The sequence below is a fragment of the Dicentrarchus labrax genome, unplaced genomic scaffold (assembly GCF_905237075.1).
Source record: "Dicentrarchus labrax unplaced genomic scaffold, dlabrax2021, whole genome shotgun sequence".
Taxonomy (NCBI): domain Eukaryota; kingdom Metazoa; phylum Chordata; class Actinopteri; family Moronidae; genus Dicentrarchus; species Dicentrarchus labrax.
Genome location: NW_026136715.1, coordinates 25,161,229 through 25,184,933, shown reverse-complemented (window position 1 = coordinate 25,184,933; position 23,705 = coordinate 25,161,229). Strand labels below are relative to the sequence as shown.

At 41.7% G+C, this 23,705-nt stretch overlaps 2 protein-coding genes across 2 annotated transcripts; both read right to left on the bottom strand.

The window, feature by feature from the left end:
• Positions 1 to 4,567: 4,567 nt before the first annotated feature.
• LOC127377293 (keratin, type I cytoskeletal 18-like) lies at positions 4,568 to 7,652 on the bottom strand. Its single transcript, XM_051425037.1, has 7 exons — positions 7,150 to 7,652; positions 6,374 to 6,456; positions 6,135 to 6,291; positions 5,760 to 5,924; positions 5,532 to 5,657; positions 5,071 to 5,294; positions 4,568 to 4,747 (listed from the first exon to the last, which is right to left on the bottom strand). The coding sequence occupies exons 1-7, from the start codon at positions 7,555 to 7,557 to the stop codon at positions 4,621 to 4,623; spliced, it is 1,290 nt and encodes a 429-aa protein (XP_051280997.1). The 5' UTR covers positions 7,558 to 7,652; the 3' UTR covers positions 4,568 to 4,620.
• Positions 7,653 to 8,928: 1,276 nt separating this feature from the next.
• LOC127377292 (keratin, type I cytoskeletal 18) lies at positions 8,929 to 15,265 on the bottom strand. Its single transcript, XM_051425035.1, has 7 exons — positions 14,721 to 15,265; positions 12,276 to 12,358; positions 11,699 to 11,855; positions 10,365 to 10,529; positions 10,127 to 10,252; positions 9,685 to 9,905; positions 8,929 to 9,559 (listed from the first exon to the last, which is right to left on the bottom strand). Exons 1-7 carry the CDS (start codon positions 15,153 to 15,155, stop codon positions 9,445 to 9,447), a joined length of 1,302 nt encoding a protein of 433 aa, XP_051280995.1. The 5' UTR covers positions 15,156 to 15,265; the 3' UTR covers positions 8,929 to 9,444.
• Positions 15,266 to 23,705: the final 8,440 nt, after the last annotated feature.

Genomic DNA, 23,705 nt, shown 5'->3' with positions numbered 1-23,705 from the left:
AGGCTTGCGAGACTCCTTAATTCATCCTCAGCCCTCCAACATGTAAAACAGTGTTTTTTTTTAAATGAATTTTTATTTATTCATACTGTATATATGGTTTTTTTTATTTGTTTTTGTTAGTATCATAAATGATGTAAAACTTAAAACTTATTTAGAAATATAAATAAACCTTATTTGTAGTAACCTATTACAATGGTACGTTATGGTAAAAGTTTGGAATGTGTAAAAATGCAGGATGGTACATTCTGTCACTTATACTCCCTGAAGCTACGGGCCACCCTGGATATTGTGGAAGGGAGGGAGCGCGAGGGAGGTCGGAGAGAAAAGTTAGGGTGGAGTTGGGTCTGTGGCCTATGAGGAGAGAGTTTATAGTTCCTACTTGCCACTAAGTGCTGCTAAAAAATCCACATGGCTGAATTTACACTTGCAATAGTCTATAGTGATTCTTAATTTTGTTGAATATTCTTATTTAAAAAAAAGTGTATGCAAGGGACACAATTGATGAACAAAATGTATTGTTTTGTAGAAATCCAAAGTTATTTTGTCTTTTGTACACACTATTATGAAATTGTTGTGTACCCTTGTGATGTATGGATTGGTGATATAAGCCCATATGTGCCCTGGTCTACATGACAGGTGACTAGAAATCTTTTATTATACTATCTTTTACTGCTATCTACCTCAAACCAGAGCAGCACAGTCCCACTTGCAGTTCATCATTTACCCTTCGCTCTGGAATGTGAGTTAGTTACACTTTAAAAAAATGTCAAGGTCAATGAAACCGCTTTGGGTAACATAATTCAAGTGTATGTGAATCCAAAAAGGTCACTTGCCTGTATAAGGAACAAAAACAGAATCGACTCTGCTGTCTCATGAAGATTTAATGTTTGCTTCATCACGAGCAAAGCTGTGTGCTTTTTACTTGCTGAACTCTGCTTTGGAATATCTCTCAGCAGCAGTTGTTTTAGGCCGGTTTCATCCGCACTGCTGTATTTTTAGCGGGGCGCAGGCGGTAATCATCTTACTCCTGTGGGTGTACGGCTTGCGACTTTCTGGTCACCAAGTTCTTTTGGTGAGTTTCCACGGAAACCAGACGAATGAGTCACTCAACAAGTTCAGCCAATTCAGCTCCACAGTTTGGGGGACGAGCCTTGGATTTCCAGCTCTCTCCCCCTACGCAACGGGACTGGAAAATGAAAGCGGTGGCTGGGTGGTGGCACACTGCCTAGTTCTGTTCTTACTTAATCTACCCTCTGCGCCTCCTCCTTCTCTGCCTCCTCCACGTCTCTGCTCTCCCACACTCCAGTTTTCCCTTCTTTCATCTCTCACTCATTTTTAATTTCTCCATTTCTGCCTCACATTCCCACCATTGCCTTATTTCTCCCACCTCTCCGCTGCCCTCGACCTCCACAGCTCTGAGCACATTGGCAGCTCGAATCAGTGGCGGCACTTACAGTAACTGTTTAAAAAAAATAGATTTCCTGTTCCCAGAAGAAGTCATTTAAGGTGACATTAGGTTGTTTACTAATCTGTCATGTCTATGAAGTTGTGAGAGGCCAAAGATCTCAGTTTGGTGAGTCAGGCTGTCATTGAGCTGAGTATTTACTCACCACTGTTTGGATTCTGATTGCAGCTTTTGATTATGGATGCTTCCTGTGGGCAGTCTGTTATATATATCTCACATTAGAGCGTTTATTCCACCAATTAGTGAATCTACTGCAGCTTTAATCAATTATCCGATTGTTTTACCACTGATGTATTTCCTCTCTTCTGTCACTGCTTTCATTTCTCTGGTTACTTTCTCTTTGCTTTCCCATTACTTACTTTATTCGTCCCCCATGTCTCTCAAACACACAAACAGACACACACCACACCCTTCTCCCGCCGCCACTGGTCCCTCACTTCTCCCCCTCACTTTGCTCCCACTGGGAGGAGGCCCAGCGGGGTTGGGAGCACTGGATGACTGACTGACTCCCGCCCGACACACCCAACAGATGTGAGGCAGAGAAGGAAACATCCAGAATGTGTGTTTTACGTGCATGTGACGGAGAGAGTGAGAAATGATTCATTGTTTAGGCATGTTAACTGTTTTTATGCAAAAGGGAGAGAGAGATGAAACAGCGGACGGTGGTGCTTCAGGCCTCTGACCTGTCTGATTCATGCACGGTGTGGAGTGAGTTCTGAATAAACTCCTACGTTCCAGCTAAAGCTCTCATGATAGCCGCTAATAATTCTTTACAGGCCTGTCCTACTAGCATTAAATTAAAGGTTCTGTCAAATGAAAAGTGAGGCAGTTAGTGAATTTCTGCACTCCGGGTGATGCAATGTGCTTGCAATATGTGGAGTTCATCGTTAACATGTAAATTGTATTCACATTTCTTTGGCATTGCAACATTAATCTGAGACTTGGCTGCAGTCACATGGGTGGCACATTAAGAGTCACACGTCACCACCCTTACAGATTGTTAGTTTACAGTCTTTTTTCAGTTGGAAAATTGGGATCAGTTTGATCTGTTTTTAGAAATTGTATCTTCTAATAATAAAGTTTAATAATCCACTGTCCCATTCAAGATTCTTGAAACCTTGGTGCTATCTATCAAAGCAGCCTGTTTTTCCACCAGTTTTGAGCATACCCATATTAACCGAATGTACATCAATGCACAGCAACGTATGGGATAAGACAAGCCTACTTTGGTTCCCAAGAAAAACCTGCTATCTTTTAGTTGGTGGGAACCATCTCTTTATGTTCCGAGCCGATTTAGTTTTGGTTGAACGCTTCAAGACAGGTGCTTGAACCGGAACGGAGCCGGTTCACTGTTTGTGCAAAAGGCCCGTCTCTGATGTGAACTGGCATTTAGAACCAATGTTGTGTGAACCAATGTGTCTGATAATGGATTTAAAAGTTATGGGTTAAGTTTAAGAGTTAATTTCCCTCTCTACTCTGTTGGTTACTAAGCAAAGCGAATTCGCAGAGGGCCTCCTCCTCTCAAAGTGCAGAGAGAAAGGTATTGTCCAGCCAGCTCTCTGTGGGGCCTGAGGAATTACAGGCATGCAGCAGAGACATTTGCTTGTGTCTGTTTTTTTCCTCCAATAGACTATATCCCTCCATCTATCTCCTAAGTCTGTCAGTCTTGCCATCCCTCCTTTTTTACTGTCTCTGGAATTGCCTGTATCTGGCTGTCTGCCCAGCTCCTGTCAGCGAGACAAAATGCAAAAAGTCTGGCTGCAGGGGATGGCAGCACCCATCCAGACAGCTCTACATCTTAACAATAGATTGGGATGAGGAGCCCCTCACAGCAGACACACTGTCACACACACTTTACACAATAACAGCTGTAGGGCATACAACATTGCACTGGAAACTGGCACGAATTAGGAAACTTTTTGTCAGATACGGTTGGGAAACCAGTCATAATTAGAATTTGGCACAATGATTTCTGGTCCTTTCTGTGGAATAGTGCAATTGAATATTTCCAAAAAACGTGACATTGTGGTGATGAATAGTGGATTGATTTGGAAAGGTCCAAGTTCAAGCTGTATAATGATCTACAAATGTCCAAAAATGTCCAAGCCATTTGCCAAAATCTGTCACTGCCCACATCTCTATTAACAACATATGAAAGGCCATTAACATAAAGTTGTGCAATAATTCAACTGAGCCCAAAAAAAGGGTCCGTTTGTGTCAAAGAGCACACAGGAATTGACTAATGTGAACGTAAATAAACAGCAAGCTCAGAGTACTGCTTGGACATGGCCTGGGAATAGGGGCCTTCTGCCTATAATGGGACAAGGCTGAAGAACTGCAGGTCAGGATGTGAATTTCTCAGAAGCTGAAAGAATTTCCCGCACTCACAGCAGACTTGGGGGTGTGGGAGGAAGATGGAGGCCAGACAGCCATCAGAGTCTATGTGCATGTGTTGCGTAATCTATGTTACTGCTTTTTTTTATTTCTGTGTTTTATTAACAGATTATAAACGTTTTGGTCTGCCAGAATCACATATTATATTACCGTCTTATAATTGCTGATGTGTCGTGTGTTAATCACTTTAATGTTGCAGCTGCCAAAGGTGAAGCTAATTGCAGTTTATTTAGTGCCCTGCTGAAGTCTTGACATCACTGTGAGGTAGTCAGGCAACCAGCACTCCAATAGTCTCTTGGCAAAGAAATAGTGCGGCACATAATTACTGGACTGAATACAACTTGATGGTTTTATGCTTCGGCTTTTGTATGACTACACAAATGAAGTGGAACATATTCAGTAGAAGGCTTTGGAGGTGCTGCTAGGCATATTTAGTTTTGCACAGGGTCAGGCTAGCTGTGTCTCCCTGTTTCCAGTTTTTATGCTAAGCTAAGCTAACTTCTGGCTGTGGATTCATATTCAACATACAGACATGAAAGTGGTATCAATCTTCTCGTCAAATTCCCAAAATGTCGAGCTATTCCATTAAAGGAAATATGAACATGAAATAAGGTATATCTTCATATGTCTGCATAATGCATACGTATGATGTAATTCAATCATTATTTTTCTCCTTTACACAAATGTAAACAGTCACAGCCATGATGGTACGCTTTTTGTTCATTTTATTTTTGTTTCAAAGGGTTTTTTCCCCACACTGTTTAGGCAGAAAGCTTTTCACTGGATTTGACGTCCTTGCTCTCTGACACCACTTTGCCATCCACCAGAGTCTGAGTGACTGTCACCACTTGGGTCTTGATGTTCTTAGGATCAACTGCATCGTCGAGTCTGGAAAATGAACAATACAGTAGAATCAATACAAGGTTGTTCTTTGTCATGAGTAAAATTACATTTAGTCCTAGTTTATACACTGGGATAAGATCTTTAGTGTTACTGTTTTGTAAACATATATTTTCTGTCTTTAAGTACATTCAGCAGTTGAGATGTCAGTGGTGAATTTACTTTTACTTTCCATATAAATTCGTTTTTGCATGAAGCTAATTTGAATCAAATTTGCAAATTCCCTGAGGTGAACAAAGCTTTGATATGGGTCAGCTGACAATACGGAGCAAAATATAAATTTCAACAAAGCCTCCTCTCCTCATACTCACTTGAAGTCTGCCTCGCCGTCCAGCAGCCTCCTGTACTCTGCGATCTCAACCTCCAGTTTGACCTTGATGTTGAGCAGGTGCTCATACTCTCTTGCGTTGTGCTGAATGTCGGTGCGGATCTGGGTGAGCTCCTCCTGCAGCCTCACGATTATCACGTTGTACTTCTCCACCTCCATGTTGTAGCGCATATCAATGTCACGCAGGGTGGCCTCAAGGGACGCTTTCTGTCAGGGGGTGAAGAATCCCACTTGATTTCGCAGTTGATTGATGCAGTAGAGAAACAGAAGAAGTCTAGCACATAGCATATTTAAGTACAGCTGGCAGAGGTTCTGACTGAGGCTTGCTCAACTGTTATTGGAGCACATAGTGTAAAGGGATGGGACTTAGGAAGGGTCAATTACCAGCTGTGGTATTGAGAGTTCAAGTCGCACTAGTTATGTAAATTAGCCCAAATTACTTACCAGACTAAGTGCCGACTGCAGTTCAATGTCCAGAGCCTGATACCTCCTCCTGGTTTCCGTCACCACAGTCGAGGCTTCCTTCAGAGCTGTCGTGCTTTCAGTGACTTGGACCTGCACCTCTGTGATCTGGAGATGAGATAAAATACATATAGTACAAAGGTACTAGGTAAGGTACTTACCAGCTAGTCAACCGGAAATGTGTTTGACGAATATGCATTAACCAATTACCTGAGATTCATGCCATGCTTTGAGTTCCTCTTGGTTCTTCAGAGCTATCTTCTCATACTTAGCCCTCATCTCCTCCATGATCCTGGCCAGGTCCTGTCCTTTAGGAGCATCAATGTCCACATGAACGCCAACCTGGGTGATCTGGGCACGCAATTCAGCAACATCCTGTTGGGGAGGAAATAGTTAGGGAGTGATTTCCTGACCAAGGTTAGTGGGGTTATCCTGTGCAAAGAGGTTAAGGAACAAACAGATTGCCATAATGGTGAGTATTTGCAGTCCTAGGTCTTTCTCTTTGAACTACTATCCCATCAGTAGTAGGGTTAGGTTAAAGGCAGTTGTCCTCATAGTATCATCATCAAGTATTTTCTGACTCACCATCTCATGGTTCTTTCTCAGGCTGATCAACTCTTCCTTCAGAGACTCAATGTCACTCTCCAGGTGCAGGCGAATAACGTTGGTGTCATCCAGAAGCTTCCTCAGTCTGGCTACATCAGCCTCCACCGTCTGACGCATGGACAGCTCATATTCCATCCTAACAAAACATACTGTATATCAGATGTGCTCATGCTGGATGGAGAGTCTCTTTCATTTTGTATGGAAAGCTGAACACTCACTTGACTCTGAAGTCGTCTGAAGCTAGGCGTGCGTTGTCAAGAGCGATGGCAAGATGTGCGTTGCCCTTGATCATTTCAAGTATCTGAAAGACATGAAATGTTTTTTGTAGTTTTCAGTGTTTAAGATACAGTTTGTGTAATCTGTAGCACACTCACACGGCCATTTTGACAGCAAACTGTAATTTTGACTTTGATAACTTGTGCAGGTGAAAGAACACGCCTTTGATAACACGCTGTAAGTCATAAAAGAACAAAGCAGGTTATCTTTTTGATACTATCCCTGGAGATAAAGGGTCTACACGTGGTAAATGATGTGAAGTCAGGCATTTAGAGATACATGAACTCTTTGAGTGCAGGAGGTATGATAATAAAAAGTTAAAGCCTGGAATGACTTTTGCCCTAGCTTTATGTGACATGTACACGGTCTTCACCAAAGTGGATAGGGGACTGAGAGCTCTGTCAATAAATGAATGAATGATTGAATGTACTTATGTAAAAAAGCTACACTTTAACAGAATTTTTTTTTTGCACCAGTGTAAAACCGTACTCATTTAGTGGCATTCCTGTTATCAAACCATTTCCTTTACTTGATACACTTCAATGTCTGAGAGGAGACCCAGACTTATCACTCTACCTTTATGCACTTCTTTTTGCAGTTTTGGCATTATGTAGTAAGATATATGCTATAAACAAATCTTTTTGCTCACATTTTTGTTTTCAATTAAGTGACTAGACTAAATAATCATTTAGACTGACTGAGTGATTCATTGACTCACCTTTGCCCTCAGGTCTGTGATGGTGGCGTTGTACTTGCTGTAGTCCCTCCCCTCCAAGGGGCCTTTCTTCTCGATGACCTCTCTGATCTTGATCTCCAGCTTGCCGTTGGCCTTCTCCAGGTTCCTCACTGTCTCCAGGTAGCTAGCCAGGCGGTCGTTCAGGTGCTGCATGGTTGCCTTCTCGTTGGTGATGGCCAGCGTATCAGAGCTTGACACAGAAGACATGCCATACCCACCCCCGAAGCTGCTGCCAATCTGTGTACCAAAGGTGCTGGTTGAGATCCCATGGCCACCTGCCCCTCCGCTGACGCTAAAGGAATAGCCCCTACGCGCCTGTGGAGGTCCGGGAAGGCTTGCCGAATGGATAGGAAGACCTATAGAGGCCTGGCGTTTCATCATGGGCTCCATTGGTAAAAGAAGTTTGCTGAACGATCAGAGGAAGAAGCAGGGCGTCCTGGCACGGAGGGATCTGGCAGCTGAGAGTGGAGGGCTGAGGAGAATCCTGGGGCTTATATATCACCCTGAAAGACAATATTGCTTCCTGCCACTCCTCTCCTATCTATATTACATTTTTACCCTTAGCCTCTGTAGACTTTGTCCCCTAAACACCCATCCTAAACCAGTCTGTCAAAGGCAAAACGGTATGCTGACATTTTCATATTGATAGTGTCTAGTAAATTAGCTGTATCTATGGTTACAATGATATCAACAACAGCTTAAAGGATCATCTCTCTTATAGTCAGCAAATTACATAATAAGACTAGAGCCAACAATGAACTGATCCTATAAACAACAAATCTATTGTTGTCCCAAACTATTAAAAACACATCAATGAACCACGCTGATAAACTGGGTGATTACCTTCATTATACTGAACAGTGCAACCAATATATACATTGTGCTTATGTATTAATTACTCTCCAGAAAACCAATTGTGTAATAATAGTAATAATCTGCATCTGAAAATAATCCCCCCAAAAATGTTTTATTTACTCCTGTTTAAGTAAAACATACTCAAATCTACAGTGCCCAGCTTTTTCAGGGAATTTATTATTCTTTTAAAAATGATAGTGCAATTAAGAGACCGACAGGCTTGGGGCTGAGAACCACAAGTAAGGAAGTATTGAGTGACAGACTGGTTTTACAAAGAACAACAATATAGAATTACATCAGGTGTTAGGGCCAAAAATGCAAGGGGTGACATTGGTAGGGGCATGCGATGAAAAACGATCCAGGAACAGCCTATGAATTTGTTGACACTGTACAGTGATTGTAAACGAGTGCATCTAGAGAAATATCCATGGGCTGGCGAGAGGGTGGCATGGAGACTTTACGAGGTGGCAGGAATATATGCTGATTTTATCTATCACTTAGTATTAAATGTGGCCATAACAGATTACATTCATTTCTGCTTTTTAATGTCTTAAATTTGACACCAAACTAGATCTGCCTCTGATTGTAAAGGTAGCAGTGCAGCTTTAAAAGTAGAGAGGGTGAAGACCGCAAGCTACACTTACAAATGGATTAAGAGTGAAGGATCTAATGCTTATCAAACATGAACTCTGAGGCCTAATTTAGTCAGTGTTGTACTGTAATATTGCTTTTGGAAGTGAAAGCAGTCACTCTTCCTCTACCACTATCTGTGGTTGTTACATCTCCTAGTGTTTGATTTATTGATTGATTGATTCATTCTATTCCTCCTCTATAATGTCATGATAATATAACCTGATATAGTTGACATAAATGATTTTCCAACAAAACACAATTTTCACACCAAGATAAATTTCATGGATGGACTTTATTGAAATGAACAACACAGCGCACCAGGCAGACTTAACTGGACAGAAAGAAAACCAAAGATGATGAAATATAAAAAAAAACAGTTTTGTATTAAATTTTACTATTATAATTTTACTAATTCTTTATAATTAATTATTTTTTTGAACTCACTTTGATATGTTCAATTAGTTTGTCTCTGAAAAAGCTCACAGTTCTCCAATTCTGAACTTTTGTAAACAACTACAGGTCAACGTACAAACACATAAATAAACTGTGATGAAATAAATAAAAGATGATTAAGTTTTCCTCTGATCCAGTTTCTTTTTATCAGCCTGTGGCAGAGCTGTATACCCAGGAAGTCAACCTAATCAGCTGAGACTCTTTTGGTTAGTGCTGTGTGACTAAGAAGAAAGTAGAGCCCATTACAAAAAAAACATAGATTTCGACCAATTGTATGTTAGTGTTATGATGCTGCGACAGTGATTGCTGGAAGTATCAGGCGGTTGCTTCTGGCATTCAAAGGTTCTTGGTCTCTGTGCTGGAGGAAACCACCTTCCCGTCCACCAGGGTCTGTGTGACGGTCATCACTTTGGTCTTCACTGTTTTCTGGTCTTCCAGAGCGTCCTGGAGTCTGAACGGAAAGATCAACAACAAATTAAGTGTCAGGTAGTTTCTTTTGACTTTGGCTTTGCAGGTTGGTTATGTATTAAAATGTGAAATGTGATGTTTCCAATCAAGAATCATGAATATACTCACGTGAAGTCCTCTCCGTCCAGCAGCCGCCTGTATTGAGCGATCTCGGCCTCCAGCTTCATCTTCATGTTGAGCAGGCTCTCGTATTCCTGCGTCTGCATCTGGATGTTGTTACGCAGCTGTGTGAGCTCCGCCTCCAGACCAAGGAGGATGTTGTTGAGAGACTCTATCTCCATGTTGTAACGCATCTCTGTGTCCCTCAGCGTGCCCTCCAGAGAGGCTTTCTGTGGGACGAGTGAGGGGCAAAGAAAAGGGTTAAAATTTCACAGTGAACCTAAGTCGACGATGACAGCTCCATAGCGAGGGGTCACCAGAGTGTAAAGCTTGTGTCAACAAAGTAAAATGTGAGGGACTTGAAGTGAGAGTGCTGAGTTGGCCATTGCAGGGAGTTAAGATAAGCGTGTGTTGGGGTAAATGAAGTGTGTGCTGACTGAGTGCTTCTCACCAGGCTCTTCTGTGACTCCAGCTCGATCTCCAGGGTTTGCAACTGTCTGCGCAGGTCATTCACCTCTGTATGGGCGCCCTTCAGGGCCTCTGTGTTCTGGGTGACCTGGGTCTGCACTTCTGTTATCTGAAATAATCATAATCAAAAGATAAGTAAAATACGTTTATTTTTAACAGTGGCTTTATGCTTGAGAGGGACATCTGGGTTTGCAGATGAAAGTTTTTTGTTAATCGTTTACCTGAGATTCGTGCCATGCTTTGAGTTCTTCCTGGTTCTTCAGTGCCATCTTCTCGTACTTGGACCGTATTTCTGCCATGATCTGAGCCAGGTCCTGTCCTTTAGGAGCATCGACATCCACATGGACTCCTGACTGGGCAATCTGGTTACGAAGCTCCATAACTTCCTAAAGAAATAAGAATGTATAGAGGAATTAATAAACATCAATTCTAACTTTTTTTTCTCATCTGACTGGGAAGTATATGAAAAGAAGGTTTTGTGCAGATTCTAGTGCACATAAAAGGCTTTTTTTTCCTGTGACCCAGCTGTGACTCCTGTCCTCTTCCAACCATAATCACGTTATGGTCAGGTAAATATACAGGGGGTGCATCTAAAGCTGTGAATGGGACCCTAAACCCTTAATTCCTTCAGTAAACAAACGGTTGTGTTTTGGCTTATGCACTTAAATTATAGTCATTTTAATTCTTGGTGTTTTCTCTGTTGCCAAATATGGATGGGAACCATTTTTACGATGAGGCTTCCCACAACATTCACATACAGATATTTGAGATTTCTTAACAAACCTCCCTCTTCCCACTGATGTTTTCTCAATCTTGTTTTCAAGACGCCCTGCAGCATGTCAGGATGTACTGTACATACCCAGCCTAAGCACACACGGTAATGATGTTTGAAGAGATTATCGAGATCAGCCTGTAAGCAAATATTTATTCCGGTCTTCTGAAGGAGTGGATGTTTGCTGAAATGATGTCCAGAGATCTTTTTAAAGGTGGCTTTTGTTTGGAATTCATTAGACTAATCTTGAACATTCACAGACAAAAACAGAAGATTATGTTTAAAGGACAACCTGTTTTCTAATTCAGCTTGTCACGATAGGTGTTGTGGTCCTACAACAACACAGAATGTTCTGCTAATGTTAGAACAGTTTGGGTTATTTCACATTAGAGATTTCTGCATTTCTGTGTGCGTCCTTGCTTTTTTTGTACTGGTTTGAAGTGGGTGGGGCTTATCTGGAAAAATGTGGTGTCACTGTGTGCCATCTTTGGAAACATTTGAATATAAATGTGATGGCAGTCGATGGGGCTGTATGTTAATGTTGCCAGTCAAATCTGATTAAACCACACCCAGGTAGACCTAACCAAGCAGATTAGCCAAGTTTTTGTATTTTTTTTTACTTGAATTTTGGTTGTCACTTATTTGGTCATTAATATTTAATATTCTAAAGAAATACTTAAGATTTTAAACTAAGCTTTCGAGGGCTTTAAAGTTTCAACATGCAAGGAATTTGCCTTGGCACTGTGGTGCGTGACCTGGTCCTTTGAATGTCGTCATACTCACATTTTCATGGTTCTTCTTAAGGTGGATGAGCTCCTCCTTCAGGGCTTCGATCTCGCTTTCCAGGTTCATGCGGCTCATGTTGGTGTCGTCGATGAGCTTCCTCAGACCGACGATGTCAGCCTCTACAGACTGGCGGATGGCCAGCTCAGATTCATATCTAAACAGTACAGCACAGGGCGGGGCAGTGAGGATAACTTCAAAGCTTGGTAGAGAGACTGGTCCAACTTAGTACAAGTTCTGATGAATAGACTTACAAACTGAATAACCCAATGACTCTCTCATGGTATCTTTGCTATAAGTTTAAATATACATGTTCAATATTTGGTCAGCATACAATATTCTACACTCTATCTGCCAGCTGTGTTTGCTGTGATGTTTAATTTATGACCCTACTGAAACCTCTTCACCAGCCATGATGCAAAGGTGATGATTTATGATCTACAAGACAAACAACGGTCTTTTTAGATCATTACACTGTGCATTCATCCTACAACCCATTTAGCCTTAAAACAGGGTGTGCCCGCAGCTGTCTGGCTTAGTGTTTTACAGTCTCAGTGGTACTGCGGGCGGGACTTACTTCACTCTGAAGTCATCGGCCGCCAGGCGAGCGTTGTCGATGTTGAGAACCAGGCGGGCATTGTCAGTGGTGGCATCAAACACCTAGAACAGGTTTACAAAGGAGAGGTTATTTAGATTGCAAACTGAGGACAGGGGCAAGCATAGACAGCCCACAGCTGAGAGAACGTTTATACCAAAGAGCTGACAGATGTCTGTAGTTTAAATATCACTAATGCCACCAAGTTGTTAAAACTTTCGAGGAATAGGGTGAAATTTTGGAAAATGAGTTTGTTTTCTATATAATTATTCTTGATGCTTGCTTCCAGGTCTGAATTCAGGATGAATGAATTCGGAATTCCCCTTGAAATCAATGAAACGAGGTGGTGGAAACATTACCGCTTTTGTCCACAGGGGTCGCCAGAATCAAAACAAAATGAACTTAACAATTGAAATGAACAAAGTCCGCCAACCAGTTCCACTTAAGTACCTCAAGGTAACGAGAAAAATGTGAGGAAACTGAAAATATTGTGAGTACATTACTCTACATAAAAAACAAATTATACTGAAACCGTTTGAAGTACAGCACAGTGCACTGATACACGTGTGTAATGGGTTTTTATTTCAGTGAAGTAAGTAGTATTTGGTGTGGTGACAGCGGGCCACTTCAAAACAGCAGACGGTTGCAGTGTTTGCTATAGCTGTCACAGTTGGGTAGATAAGGGCTGGGATGGATGGCAAGAGAGGCATCCAGGTGCCAAAGTCCAGCAGCCAATCAGCAGCTGCCAGGCAGCAACTGTTCCATCGCTGCTAAGGAACAGGATCAATCCTGTCAGCAGGCCTGAGAAAGGCAGGTGATTTGCATGAGGGTGGTGGTGGTGGTGGTTGTGTGTGTACGTGCTTGGTCATGTAAGTGCGCATGCATGTATGTGTTTGCATGGGTGGTTGAGTGTGCGTGCTTTGCTGGATCGGTCTGTTTTAGGGTTGCTGTGAGAGTCTGTGTTTTCTCAGATGGGGGTGAGTCGAGGGGCAGCTTTTTTTTTTTTTTTTTTTTTGCATCATGCCAAATGAAAAATGAGGCTGATTTGACCCTGGTCTGTTTGGATGAACTGAGGCCTATTTACTGCTAGTAGAAAAAACAAAACCAAATTTCTAATTCTTTTTTTAGAATGATAACAGATGGATAACTCCTTCCTCTTCTCTTCTCTTCTCTTCACCTCCCATTTTGCCCATTTAATTTGTCATTGTTTTAAGGAGGATTTGCTGACCTTGATGCTGCTATCTATGCTGCTCCCACAAGGAAAAAGATTAGAAGAAATGCTCTTTGTGGGCATTCACACAATGAGAACATGTAAAAATAACACTGTTTTGAAATGCTACAGTAGACACACAGTATTTGTAATGGAGTGTAATTGTGGCCCCATGGAGCCCAACTGGAATGTTCCATTTGGAAACTGCACTTCACTTAATTCTCTGAAAAGGAAAATATAGTTTTGAATAAAGCAGGCAGTAGCAGGATGAGGGTTACACGGTCCAATTACTGTGTTTTTCCCCCTCATTCACTGGGGTAAAACCCAGAATAAATGATTGACAGATTGTCCTGGTTGTGTAATGTCTTCATTTACTTTCACTTCCAAAATCACTTTTGTGTGTTCATATTTAACTGTTCCGGACATAACTGTAATTTATGGGGCTTATCAATAACTGTGAAATGAATTGCGTTATCAGATTAATTATAAAATAAAATACAGAACATGAAGAACTAATAAGCTCCACCTTGAATTATCCTCCTCACATTGAGCGTGTTGGGTTTCTCTTCTTTTTCCTCCTTCCCTACCTTATCAGCTTCTATTGTACCTATACAGAGTACAATGACTGTACTGCATGTTCAGTCCCATTGTCCATCAAACACTGTTTGAGTTACACTAAACAAAGAGGAAAAAGGTAGTTCAATTCATGATGTATGGGCTTGCATGTTGATCCTTTACGGTCTGTAAAGTCCCTGGAAACTTGTGTTTTTTTTTGTTTGTCTCTGCTTTCCTGTCTCTCTGACCTCTGATGTTCCAACATTCCTCCACCATACTGTTTCCGGTCCAACCCCCGCCCATGGAGTGGTGGTGGGCACTGAGCCGGGGGACCAGCAGGAACCCATTCAGCGCTGTTAGTGAACTACAGTTGAGCAGTAACCCTGAGTACTGATGGGGTTACATTTAGGTCAGGGGGTGCTGAATATTCTACTTTAGACACATGGTTTTTAAATACGTAAGGTATATGGCACTTTATTCTATTTTACCCTTTTCTTGTTCAGGCACACTTGCATCACATCTCATAACTCAACCTGGTTTTCATCTTTCAGTTCAACAATGCACATTCCCTCCATCCCTCCATCCAACTTACTCCTCATGTGCTTTTGCTCACACACTTAATAAATCACCACATGCACATCCTCCCCCAGCCCCCTCCTCACCTTCTTCCTCAGGTCGTCCAGGACAGCCTGGTACCTGCTGTAGTCCCTGAAGTCAGGTCCGCTCTTCTCCAGGGCCTCCTTGATCTTAATCTCCAGCTTGTGGTTGGCCTGCTCCAGGTTCCTCACAGTCTCCAGGTAGTTGGCCAGCCGGTCGTTCAGGTTCTGCATGGCAAACTTCTCATTGCCCATGATGTCGCCGCTGTTCCCGCTGGTGCTCACCTGGACCCCGCTGGAGAAGCCCCCTGCTCCGGAGCCCATTCCCATGCTGGATCTCAACCCACCGCGGTAGCTGGAGGAGATACTGATGCTGTTCCCACCGGCCCCACCATGGATACTAGGGGCCTTGTAGACAGGAGTGCGGGTCACTGATGCTACAGAAGGCCTGCTAGAGGTGGAGGAGCGCACAGAGTATGTAGTTTGCTTGGAGGTTTGCATTGTTGCTGTAGAGTGTGAGACTCAGTGAGAGAGACTGTGAGTACGAGAGAGGCACAGGCTGGGCAGGCACAAATGGGAGCTCACAGACACAAGGCAGGAGGAGAGGGGAAGCTGTTAAACTATATAAACCTTGTGGGCCCTCAGGTCCGCCCCTCAAACCACTCCCCCTCACTGAGTCACCGCCCTCTTTTCCACAGGCCTAAACCGCAGGACTGCTCAGAGCATGCCTTTGTCCTTCACAGCCGTCCTAAGTTGGTAAATTCTGAGGTCTGGAATTCAATAACTTGGAGATTTGCAGAATGAGAAAAATAAAAGTAGATATTGACAGACACAAATATTACTTAATATTACTAGAATGTACCAATAGAACAGTCCAAGAACATCATTTTATCTTTTTATTTCAGCAATTCTCCCAAAGATATTACTAATTACTAAACTAACAATATATTTCTTCTCCTAGTTGTTTTAATAGTTTTGGAACAATAATGGAATTGTGTGGCCCTAAAGCATAAATTATATCATCTACAAGGGGAATTGTTTTTAATAAAAAGATCAATTCATCCTTCAAGATTGTTACCTGGGTGTGAAGCTTCACACCCAGGTAACAATCAAAAAAACAGATAACACATCTGTGTGGTAATACAGATGGGCGAGGTATCGAACCATCCTATTCACTTCCAACAAACTTAAGTTGCATAAGCAAATATCTCTCAAATGTCTATCTGTTGCTTCACACGCCCCTCCCTAATGGAGTGACATAAACAGCAAAGCATCATCACCTTTCGAGAACTCAATTGAGACATGTCGGTTCTGTCAAACTATTTCATCACTGTCTGTAGTCACTGTGGGTGGGTGAGATCAGGCCCTGTCACATCTGGAGAAGCAAGACGTCTCATTCGACGGTTTGTATCAACTACATCATCAGGACAATGCAGTCTGGTTGCCTAACGTCAATTTCAACTTATGTGTATCTGACAGAGGAACATTTGCACTCACATAAAGTGGCTTTAATGGGCCACGCTGGGTTTTAGCCCCGTAAGTATTAAGTTTACATACTTTACATCTTACATTGCTGCTAACAATTTCCTTAACAATGCCAGTGAGTTTTGAACCTAATTAAAAATGTTTCACTCATTTCTGTATAATATGAAACTCTGTACAGCGGTGAATGGAAACTAATGGCTTCCTGGAACTGTAGGAAAAGTACATCTAAAGATAAAAAAAAAAGAAAGAAAGATCAGCAAACGTAAAGTAGAATATGTGTAATTAAGGAGAAACACAATAAACCTGGACAAAAACATCAGATAAGAGTTTTTAAGGTTTTAGGTAGCTCCAGATGTTAAGTACAGTACAGTATGTTATCTATCCTACATAGCCGGATGTGCGTCTGATTGTCCCCTTCCCATAAAGGATATGGTCAAACAAAGGAACAATTCCACAGTCTCCTTAGTAGATCCGTAGGAACAATACATTTTTTCTAAACCAGTAAACATATTTTAGAAGCCCCCCAGCAAGCACATTCCACACATGGTACCTCTAAAGCTACTTGTTATTTGCTAATGAAACACAGACAGAAATCCATCTTTTCTTTTCTTCTGCTTTCTTTGCAGCTTCAGGTTTGTTTTTCTTTTGTTGGTCATTTGCAGTTCAGAAAAAGCCTGGAAGGTTTTTAACCTGTCTGTCGTCACAGCTTAAAATTCATTTTCCAGGACGCAAACCATTAGGCAACCGTCTTCTTTGGAAATGCTTGTCCTTCCACCCATGGTGCTCTGTATAAGTATCAACTTGTTCTCAGATGCAGTTTAATGGTTTTCTGTCTGTCTGTTCTCATGTTCAGTCTCTTCCTCACTCCAACTATTTTGTTTGTTTTTCGGGAAGGAACATGCAGCAGGATATTAAAGTATAAAGAGCTCCTGATGAAATCAAAACAAGTCATGTTCTGTCATTGAGAAGGCAAACAAAAGGGATTCGTTCTAATCATAGCAATAAAGTAGCTTCATAATAAGTTGCCTCAGAACATATTATGATAATAATGATGCAAATGCCAGACAATCCAAGCCAATTTGTAAGTTCTTGTTATAAGCTGAAGGCTGCTGTTATATCTGCACTCCTCTAGAAAGAGATAAAAATCAAGTAGTACTGACAGACAAAAGATAAAAGGTATTTTGGTAAGCATCAGCGATCCTGAATCTTTTCCCAAAAATGAGTAACCCCAAATACAGACTAAACCAGCGCCAGTCACAGAGGGTCTTTGCATGGTTGGCCGGTTTTAGGGTTTTTTGTCTGTCTAGCAGTGATAGTGATGACTGCCGGGCTTTGTCTGGTCCTGATGACTGCCACACCCGACAGAGAAAACAAAGATTAAGGTACAGAGATGGCAGCCATATAGAGCAGATAAAGGTCTCGAGTTTCAAACTCACTGTTTGTGTAAGATAAATGATAGAGATTACTGTAGGCTTCAGTCTCTGCTTTCCCACTAAACCAATGTCATACAACGAGACATTAGCCATTATTTGTTAACACTAAGACAAGGTTATTTAAAGGACCAGTGTGTAGGATTTAGTGGCATCTAGCGGTGAAGGTGCACAATGCAACCAACTGAAACCACTCGCCTTCCAAGTGTGTAGAAAAAACTATTGTGGCCGCTAAACTCGCCATATTGTAGAAACATGGCGGTTCAACAAGGCAGCCTCCGTAGAAGAGGAAGCGCTCCCTCTGTAGATAAAAACGATTTAGATCCTCCTAACTGTTGCACACTGGACGTTTAATGAAAGTGATTACTTTGGAGGGATAGTTTGACGTTTTGTGAGATAAGAATTGATACTGAAGATTGATACTCATGTCTTAAGTATGGAGCTGGAGATGCTTAGGTTAGCATTCAGATTGGCGGCAGGTAGGAAAAGCTAACCTGGGTTCCCTGGAATGTGAAAAAAGACACCTACCTCCATCCATAATCTTACTGATTAACACATTTCTCGTTACAGGCATAGAACAAATCTAGGTGTGTTGAAAAACAGTAATAATGTTCAAACTGTTATTATGTTATTGCATATCTGGATGGCAGTTAAGCATTTATTCCAAGTAAATTCTGCATCATGGTGTTGGGAACACCACTCATGTTATGACAGGAGTGATAGGGATGTACAAATAACCTCTCTAAAAATGTAAGTTTCACAATGTTACAAAATCGTACCATTTTATACGAGTGGTTGCAACTACCATCACCTCTAAAATGACAGATCTTTTCATTTCTTTTTCTTTCTTCCTCTGATGTTGGGCTTCCTATCGGTTTAAACTCTACATTAATGTAATGATCTTAAAGTATGAGAGGGATACGTGTCATTTCTCGCAGACATTCTACTAAATGTGTGTAAAATGATTCTTGTCACAAGTTTTTGGCAGGCAGCAACGCCACCTAGGACTTACCTCAAAGGTTCTGGCCCAGTGTCAAGAATTTTTGGTCTGTCATTAATGTGATAGTCATCACCCTCCATGGATGGGTCCCCTCCCAGCTACAAGCTAATCTCTGTTTCTTCAAGGGGCAGAACACACTTTGTTCCCACTCATATGAACAAATTAACTATTGTGTGTCCAAATCTTTAAACAATCAGTGATTTATCAGTATTCTTCTTGTATGTAAACAAATAAGTGAACTAGATTAAGAATGTACCCTGTGCTAACTATTTATTGTCTTATTTTTACTTACTGTGAGGGACTATTAGGATTAATGAGCAGTCCATTTTTATTTTCTGTGGAACTGTTCTTAGCTGTGTTTACTTGTAGAGGAAAAACAACCACTCTCAGGTGTGTGGGGAGATATAAATCTGCATGAAATCTGGGTATTTTCAATTAAAATCTGGAGAAGACTAAAACAAGTTGAGTCTTAAATGTTACAATACAAGTCATAGTTGACGATTTGAAAATTGAAAAACTAAAGAGAACAGAATTTAAAATGAAATACCTGAATTGTTTCATAGATATGGGGATTTCCATGTGAAAGTGTGCCTTTAACCGCAGTGCCAGTCTTCAGTGTGTGTGTACTGCTGGGCATGGGAGGGGCAATGCTAAGCCTCTGTTTACTCTACGCCACCACCCTTATCAACTTTGTGCAATAATGCCGTTGACCGTGATGAACACTGAGTCTGGGAAGTCACAAGACAGTTTCACCTGCAGTATGACAAAATGCTCTACTAGGCCATACTCTCACTTTTGCTTGATATGTGGGCAGGTAAAAGGGTCAGATGGGTATGTCTATATATGGAATTTAAGTTGACAGTGTAAAAGCCACCTGAAACTCAAAATGTATCTGTTTGTACAGTGCTCTGTTTGGTTACAAGGGTTCTGTTTGTTAAAACACGCATGAGTTTGACTGATGATCATCTGATTATGAGTTGAAACTCTTCCTGACTGGAGTAAAGAACTTAACTACAACTGGCTCTAGCTCTTCGTTCAGACTGTAGAGTTTTTGTTCAGCTGGACCATCCTTGCTCTGTTCTGACCTCGGGGGTCAGAACACCCACGGAAAGTGTTAAATCACAGCAGCACTGACAGAAGAAAAGGACGTTTACTGAGAAGTCTCATTTATGGGCCTGGCCAAGGGCTCGTCCAGCATCTGACCCGAGGTCAGATGCTGGACGAGCCCTTGGCTATTCATCACTCAACACCTCGTTCAGTAGGAGGACAAACCACCATGGATGATTTCAGTGGAACTCCCTTTATATCTCCTAGTGACACAAGGGTCTTTAGTCATAACTTCCTCACACACTCCCTCACTGTAAACGTCACCTGACAGCAGTGTATCTATGTGACATCTCTGGCTGAATGTGAGAGTATGCATCACTGTCCACACAGCTCACCATGCTATTGTGGGATTGTTAAGAGCATAAAGAAGCTTATAATGACTCACAGGGGGGTACACAGATGGAAAACACTGTGCAGACACTTTACAGGTGTGCGGAACATTCCTACTGGGTGCAGTGGCCCACTGCAGGTGCTGCTGAGTCACTGATCTGATATGAGACAATCTGGTGTCGGGAAATGCCTGCTAGTGTTCCCGTGTGAGAAAATGACAAGACCAGACGCTATGTCTTCTGTGCTTGTTAGAACCAACACAATGTGCAGTCGTGATTAAAGGATTGAATCGATACCAGGAAGCCAGAGATGTAATTGTTCAGGTCTGCAGGGGACAGATACGGCAGCAGGTGGCCAAGATGAAACAGGATAACTTTAAGAGGAATTTAATCAAGGGTGTGTGCTTGAAGAGGTTGCCAATTCAAGAGACGGACAAATGTTTTCGTGAAGTCAAATAGTAACGTATGACAGCTGTAAATCCAAAGTAGCACATGGGTGCTAAAGGAAGGGCTTTCACAAACCCTCCTGGATTGGCTCCGCTACCATTCAGAAGGTGATAGTTAGCTTGCTTGTATTACTAGGATTACTGAACAGGGCTACTTGCTGCCCACCTATGACCTCTGGTCCATATTTCTTGTTGGAAAGTCAATCAAACAACCACAAAGAGATACAAAACAGACCCAAAGACACACAAAACAGATGCAAAGACACCAAAACAGACACAAAGACACACAAAACAGACACAAAGACACACAAAACTAAAGGCTATAAAGCATTAGAAATAGCAGCTATTTACTGGTATTATTTCACATTGGAATATTCAAAGTTGTTTATCATTACAGTGTTTATTTATCATTCATTTATCACACTAAATAAATAATGTAACTGTAAAGTGCAATATTTATTACAGAGAACCAAGGCTTTGAATTTGAGTCATAACATATTTTTGCAAAAGTCATCATTGCTGAAAGTTTTCGGGAAGGGAGGAGTGGACGGGTGAACAGATGAAAGGTGAGGTCAAAGGTCACTGGCCTGGGTGGAATGAGGTCAGAAACTTGGTTTGTGGTCTTCAGGGTGAAGCACTGGAAAATATGACACATGAAAGGTGTCATAATTGTACTGCATCTGTTGTTTATAGTAAGGTTGCGTTGCAAACAGTTGCATTGTTTGAAGAATAAATCCAATTTAAATATAAAACAGCAGGATTTGACTTTAACATCTGACATCTGAAAAAGAGGAAAAACTGAGTGAAGACTGAGGGTATGACTCTGAATGAAGATGGCATCAGAAACGGATCTTCTATGTGTTGTGAAAATGTGTCCCTTGTATATTTCAACCAAGAGTATGAGTTATCCAACTGGAACTTACTTTGTTTTCCTCAACTCAGATGCGTTCATAGAATCACCTTGTGACCGGACCTCACCTGTGCTCTCTGACATGAGGAAATGAGACTTGTACATGTACACTTTAGGAATGTTCTCTTTGCTAATCGAAAAGAAAACAAGAGCCAGACTTGTGAAATATAAGGAGGGATTACAATCATGAATGTCACAATTGATGCATAACTTTGGTCAGAGTCCAGCCAGTTTGTCAACTACTATTATAGAAAGACTGATTCATTGCCATTTTTTAAAATCAGTTCTATCTCAAAGCACACAGCTGGCCAAAATTCAAACTTGAACTATCAAATATATTGGATTTTTCCCATTCTTGTAGGGGGGAAGTTGTGGTCGATGTTACGATGTGATTATACTTTTCAGGTGATTATACACTAATGAAAACCTGTGAATATTACATTCCATTTCTACCAATAGATCTTCCTGAATGTTACACTTGCACTCCCTTTAAAAGTTAACATACAATAAAATAAAAATGACAAGGCCAGATAAAATATTCCAAAAAGGAGAGAAATGATTGAAAGTACATGGGTTGTACTGTGTGTTTGAAGGTTATGAGTTCAGGGCAGATACCAGGTAGAGTGGAGTGATTTTAGGTGTCAAGGATGAGAGTGTGATGAGCAGGGAAGATATTGTGCAGAGGAAGAGTGATTGATCATGGTCAGACCCCTTCATATCTTAAAGAGCTCATAGTACCCTATTACCCCACTATAACACTACGTTCTCTGAATGCTGGGCTACTTGTGGTTCCTGTAGTCTCTAAAAGTAGAACAGGAGCCAGAGCCTTCAGTTACCAAGCTCCTCTCCTGTGGAACCAGCTTCCAGTTGTGGTTCGGGAGGCAGACACCCTCACCACATTCAAGAGTAGGCTTAAGACATTCCTCTTTGATAAAGCTTATAGTTAGGGCTGGATCAGGTGAGTCCTGAACCATCCCTTAGTTATGCTGCTATAGGCCTAGACTATCAGGGGATTTCCCATGGTGCACTGAGCTCCTCTCTCTCTCTCTCTTTCTGCACTCATTCATGTCCCATTAATGCATGTTACTAACTTCACTTCTTCCCCGGAGTTCTTGTGCTTTCTCGTCTCGCAGGTTCTTGTCGATCCTGGTGGAGCCTCCTGCCATGGTCCTGCTAGATTGCCATTGCTAATATCACTGATATTATTGTTATTATTATTATTAATATTATTATTATTACAGTTACTATTATAACTATTGTCACTGCACATTGTCCCCCATCGTTGCTGTTGTCGTCGTCATCATCTTCTTCATGTTCATCATCATCATCAAATAAAATTGAATTGAATTGAATTGAATTGAATTGAATTAATGTGTAGGATACTCGGTGGAGAGGCTTTCCTTGGAAGTGTGTGTGCTCACTGACTCCCAGGTTAAAGCACTTGTAAGGATGCTCCAGGATAGGCACAGGAGGGTGTATCAGTTCTGGGAAAGTGCTATAGGGTGGATGTTAGTCCAGTATAGATGAGCATTATATGAGTATTCAGGGAGTGCCTGATGGGAGTAGCAGTTTCATAACTGGGCAAGGCCAGGATTTGACACACAGGACCTCATTTTAATTTGCTAATTTTCTGAAATAACATAACAGTAAGATAGAAAATGTAATCTCTTGTGCTCTCTCTTACATGCACACATACAATAGAGAATATGTACACATTCTGAATCACTTTCTTTTCACTCTTTTACTTTCTTTCTTTCTTTCACACACTCAGACATTCTTAGCCGCTGTGTCTCCTCCTCTTCCCCACTGCAACCCCAAATTCCTGCTCAGTAATTGCTCCCAGAATCCCTCCCTCTGACGCAGAGCGCTGCTATGGAAAAAAAGTTCCAAACTGGGCCCTGTACCATGTTACCATGGTGATGAGAAACAAATTTGCAGAGTTCTTTTAGGAAATTGCTTCGCTCAGACCGTTATTTTACAACCCTGCTGGGCACGCAGGATGGGCCTGCGTAGACGCTTCTTGGCAAATCCCTGGTGGAGTCGATACACCACATTTCACAAGCGCGTGTAAGAACACACTGCAGTAGCAAGAGTCCAATTTTTCTAAGTTGTTCCCTGCTCCCCTCGGTATCTGCTGGGCTGGATGTTTTCAGACACAATGGGCTCATTTGAGTGGACAGGCACTGTGTGAAAAAAGTTCTCCAAAGCGGCCTTGGTCTCAGTCAAGGATAAAAAGAATGAAAAGGAGGGGGCGAGAAAGAATGACCACTGTCTGGTCTCAAAGAATGCTAAAATGGGCCAAGTTTGACTCTCAGAAGAATCAGCCATTGATTGAGATGTGTGT

Excerpts from the sequence above, each read along its gene's own strand:
- LOC127377293 (XM_051425037.1), bottom strand. The coding sequence starts at position 7,557 with ATGGAGCCCATGATGAAACGCCAGGCCTCTATAGGTCTTCCTATCCAT. Across the intron at positions 5,925-6,134 it reads TGAGAAAGAACCATGAGATG|GATGTTGCTGAATTGCGTGC; the intron begins GTGAGTCAGAAA and ends CCTCCCCAACAG. Across the intron at positions 5,295-5,531 it reads TGCAGTCGGCACTTAGTCTG|AAAGCGTCCCTTGAGGCCAC; the intron begins GTAAGTAATTTG and ends ACCCCCTGACAG.
- LOC127377292 (XM_051425035.1), bottom strand. The coding sequence starts at position 15,155 with ATGCAAACCTCCAAGCAAACTACATACTCTGTGCGCTCCTCCACCTCT. Across the intron at positions 11,856-12,275 it reads GCCGATGACTTCAGAGTGAA|ATATGAATCTGAGCTGGCCA; the intron begins GTAAGTCCCGCC and ends TGTACTGTTTAG. Across the intron at positions 9,906-10,126 it reads TGGAGTCACAGAAGAGCCTG|AAAGCCTCTCTGGAGGGCAC; the intron begins GTGAGAAGCACT and ends CTCGTCCCACAG.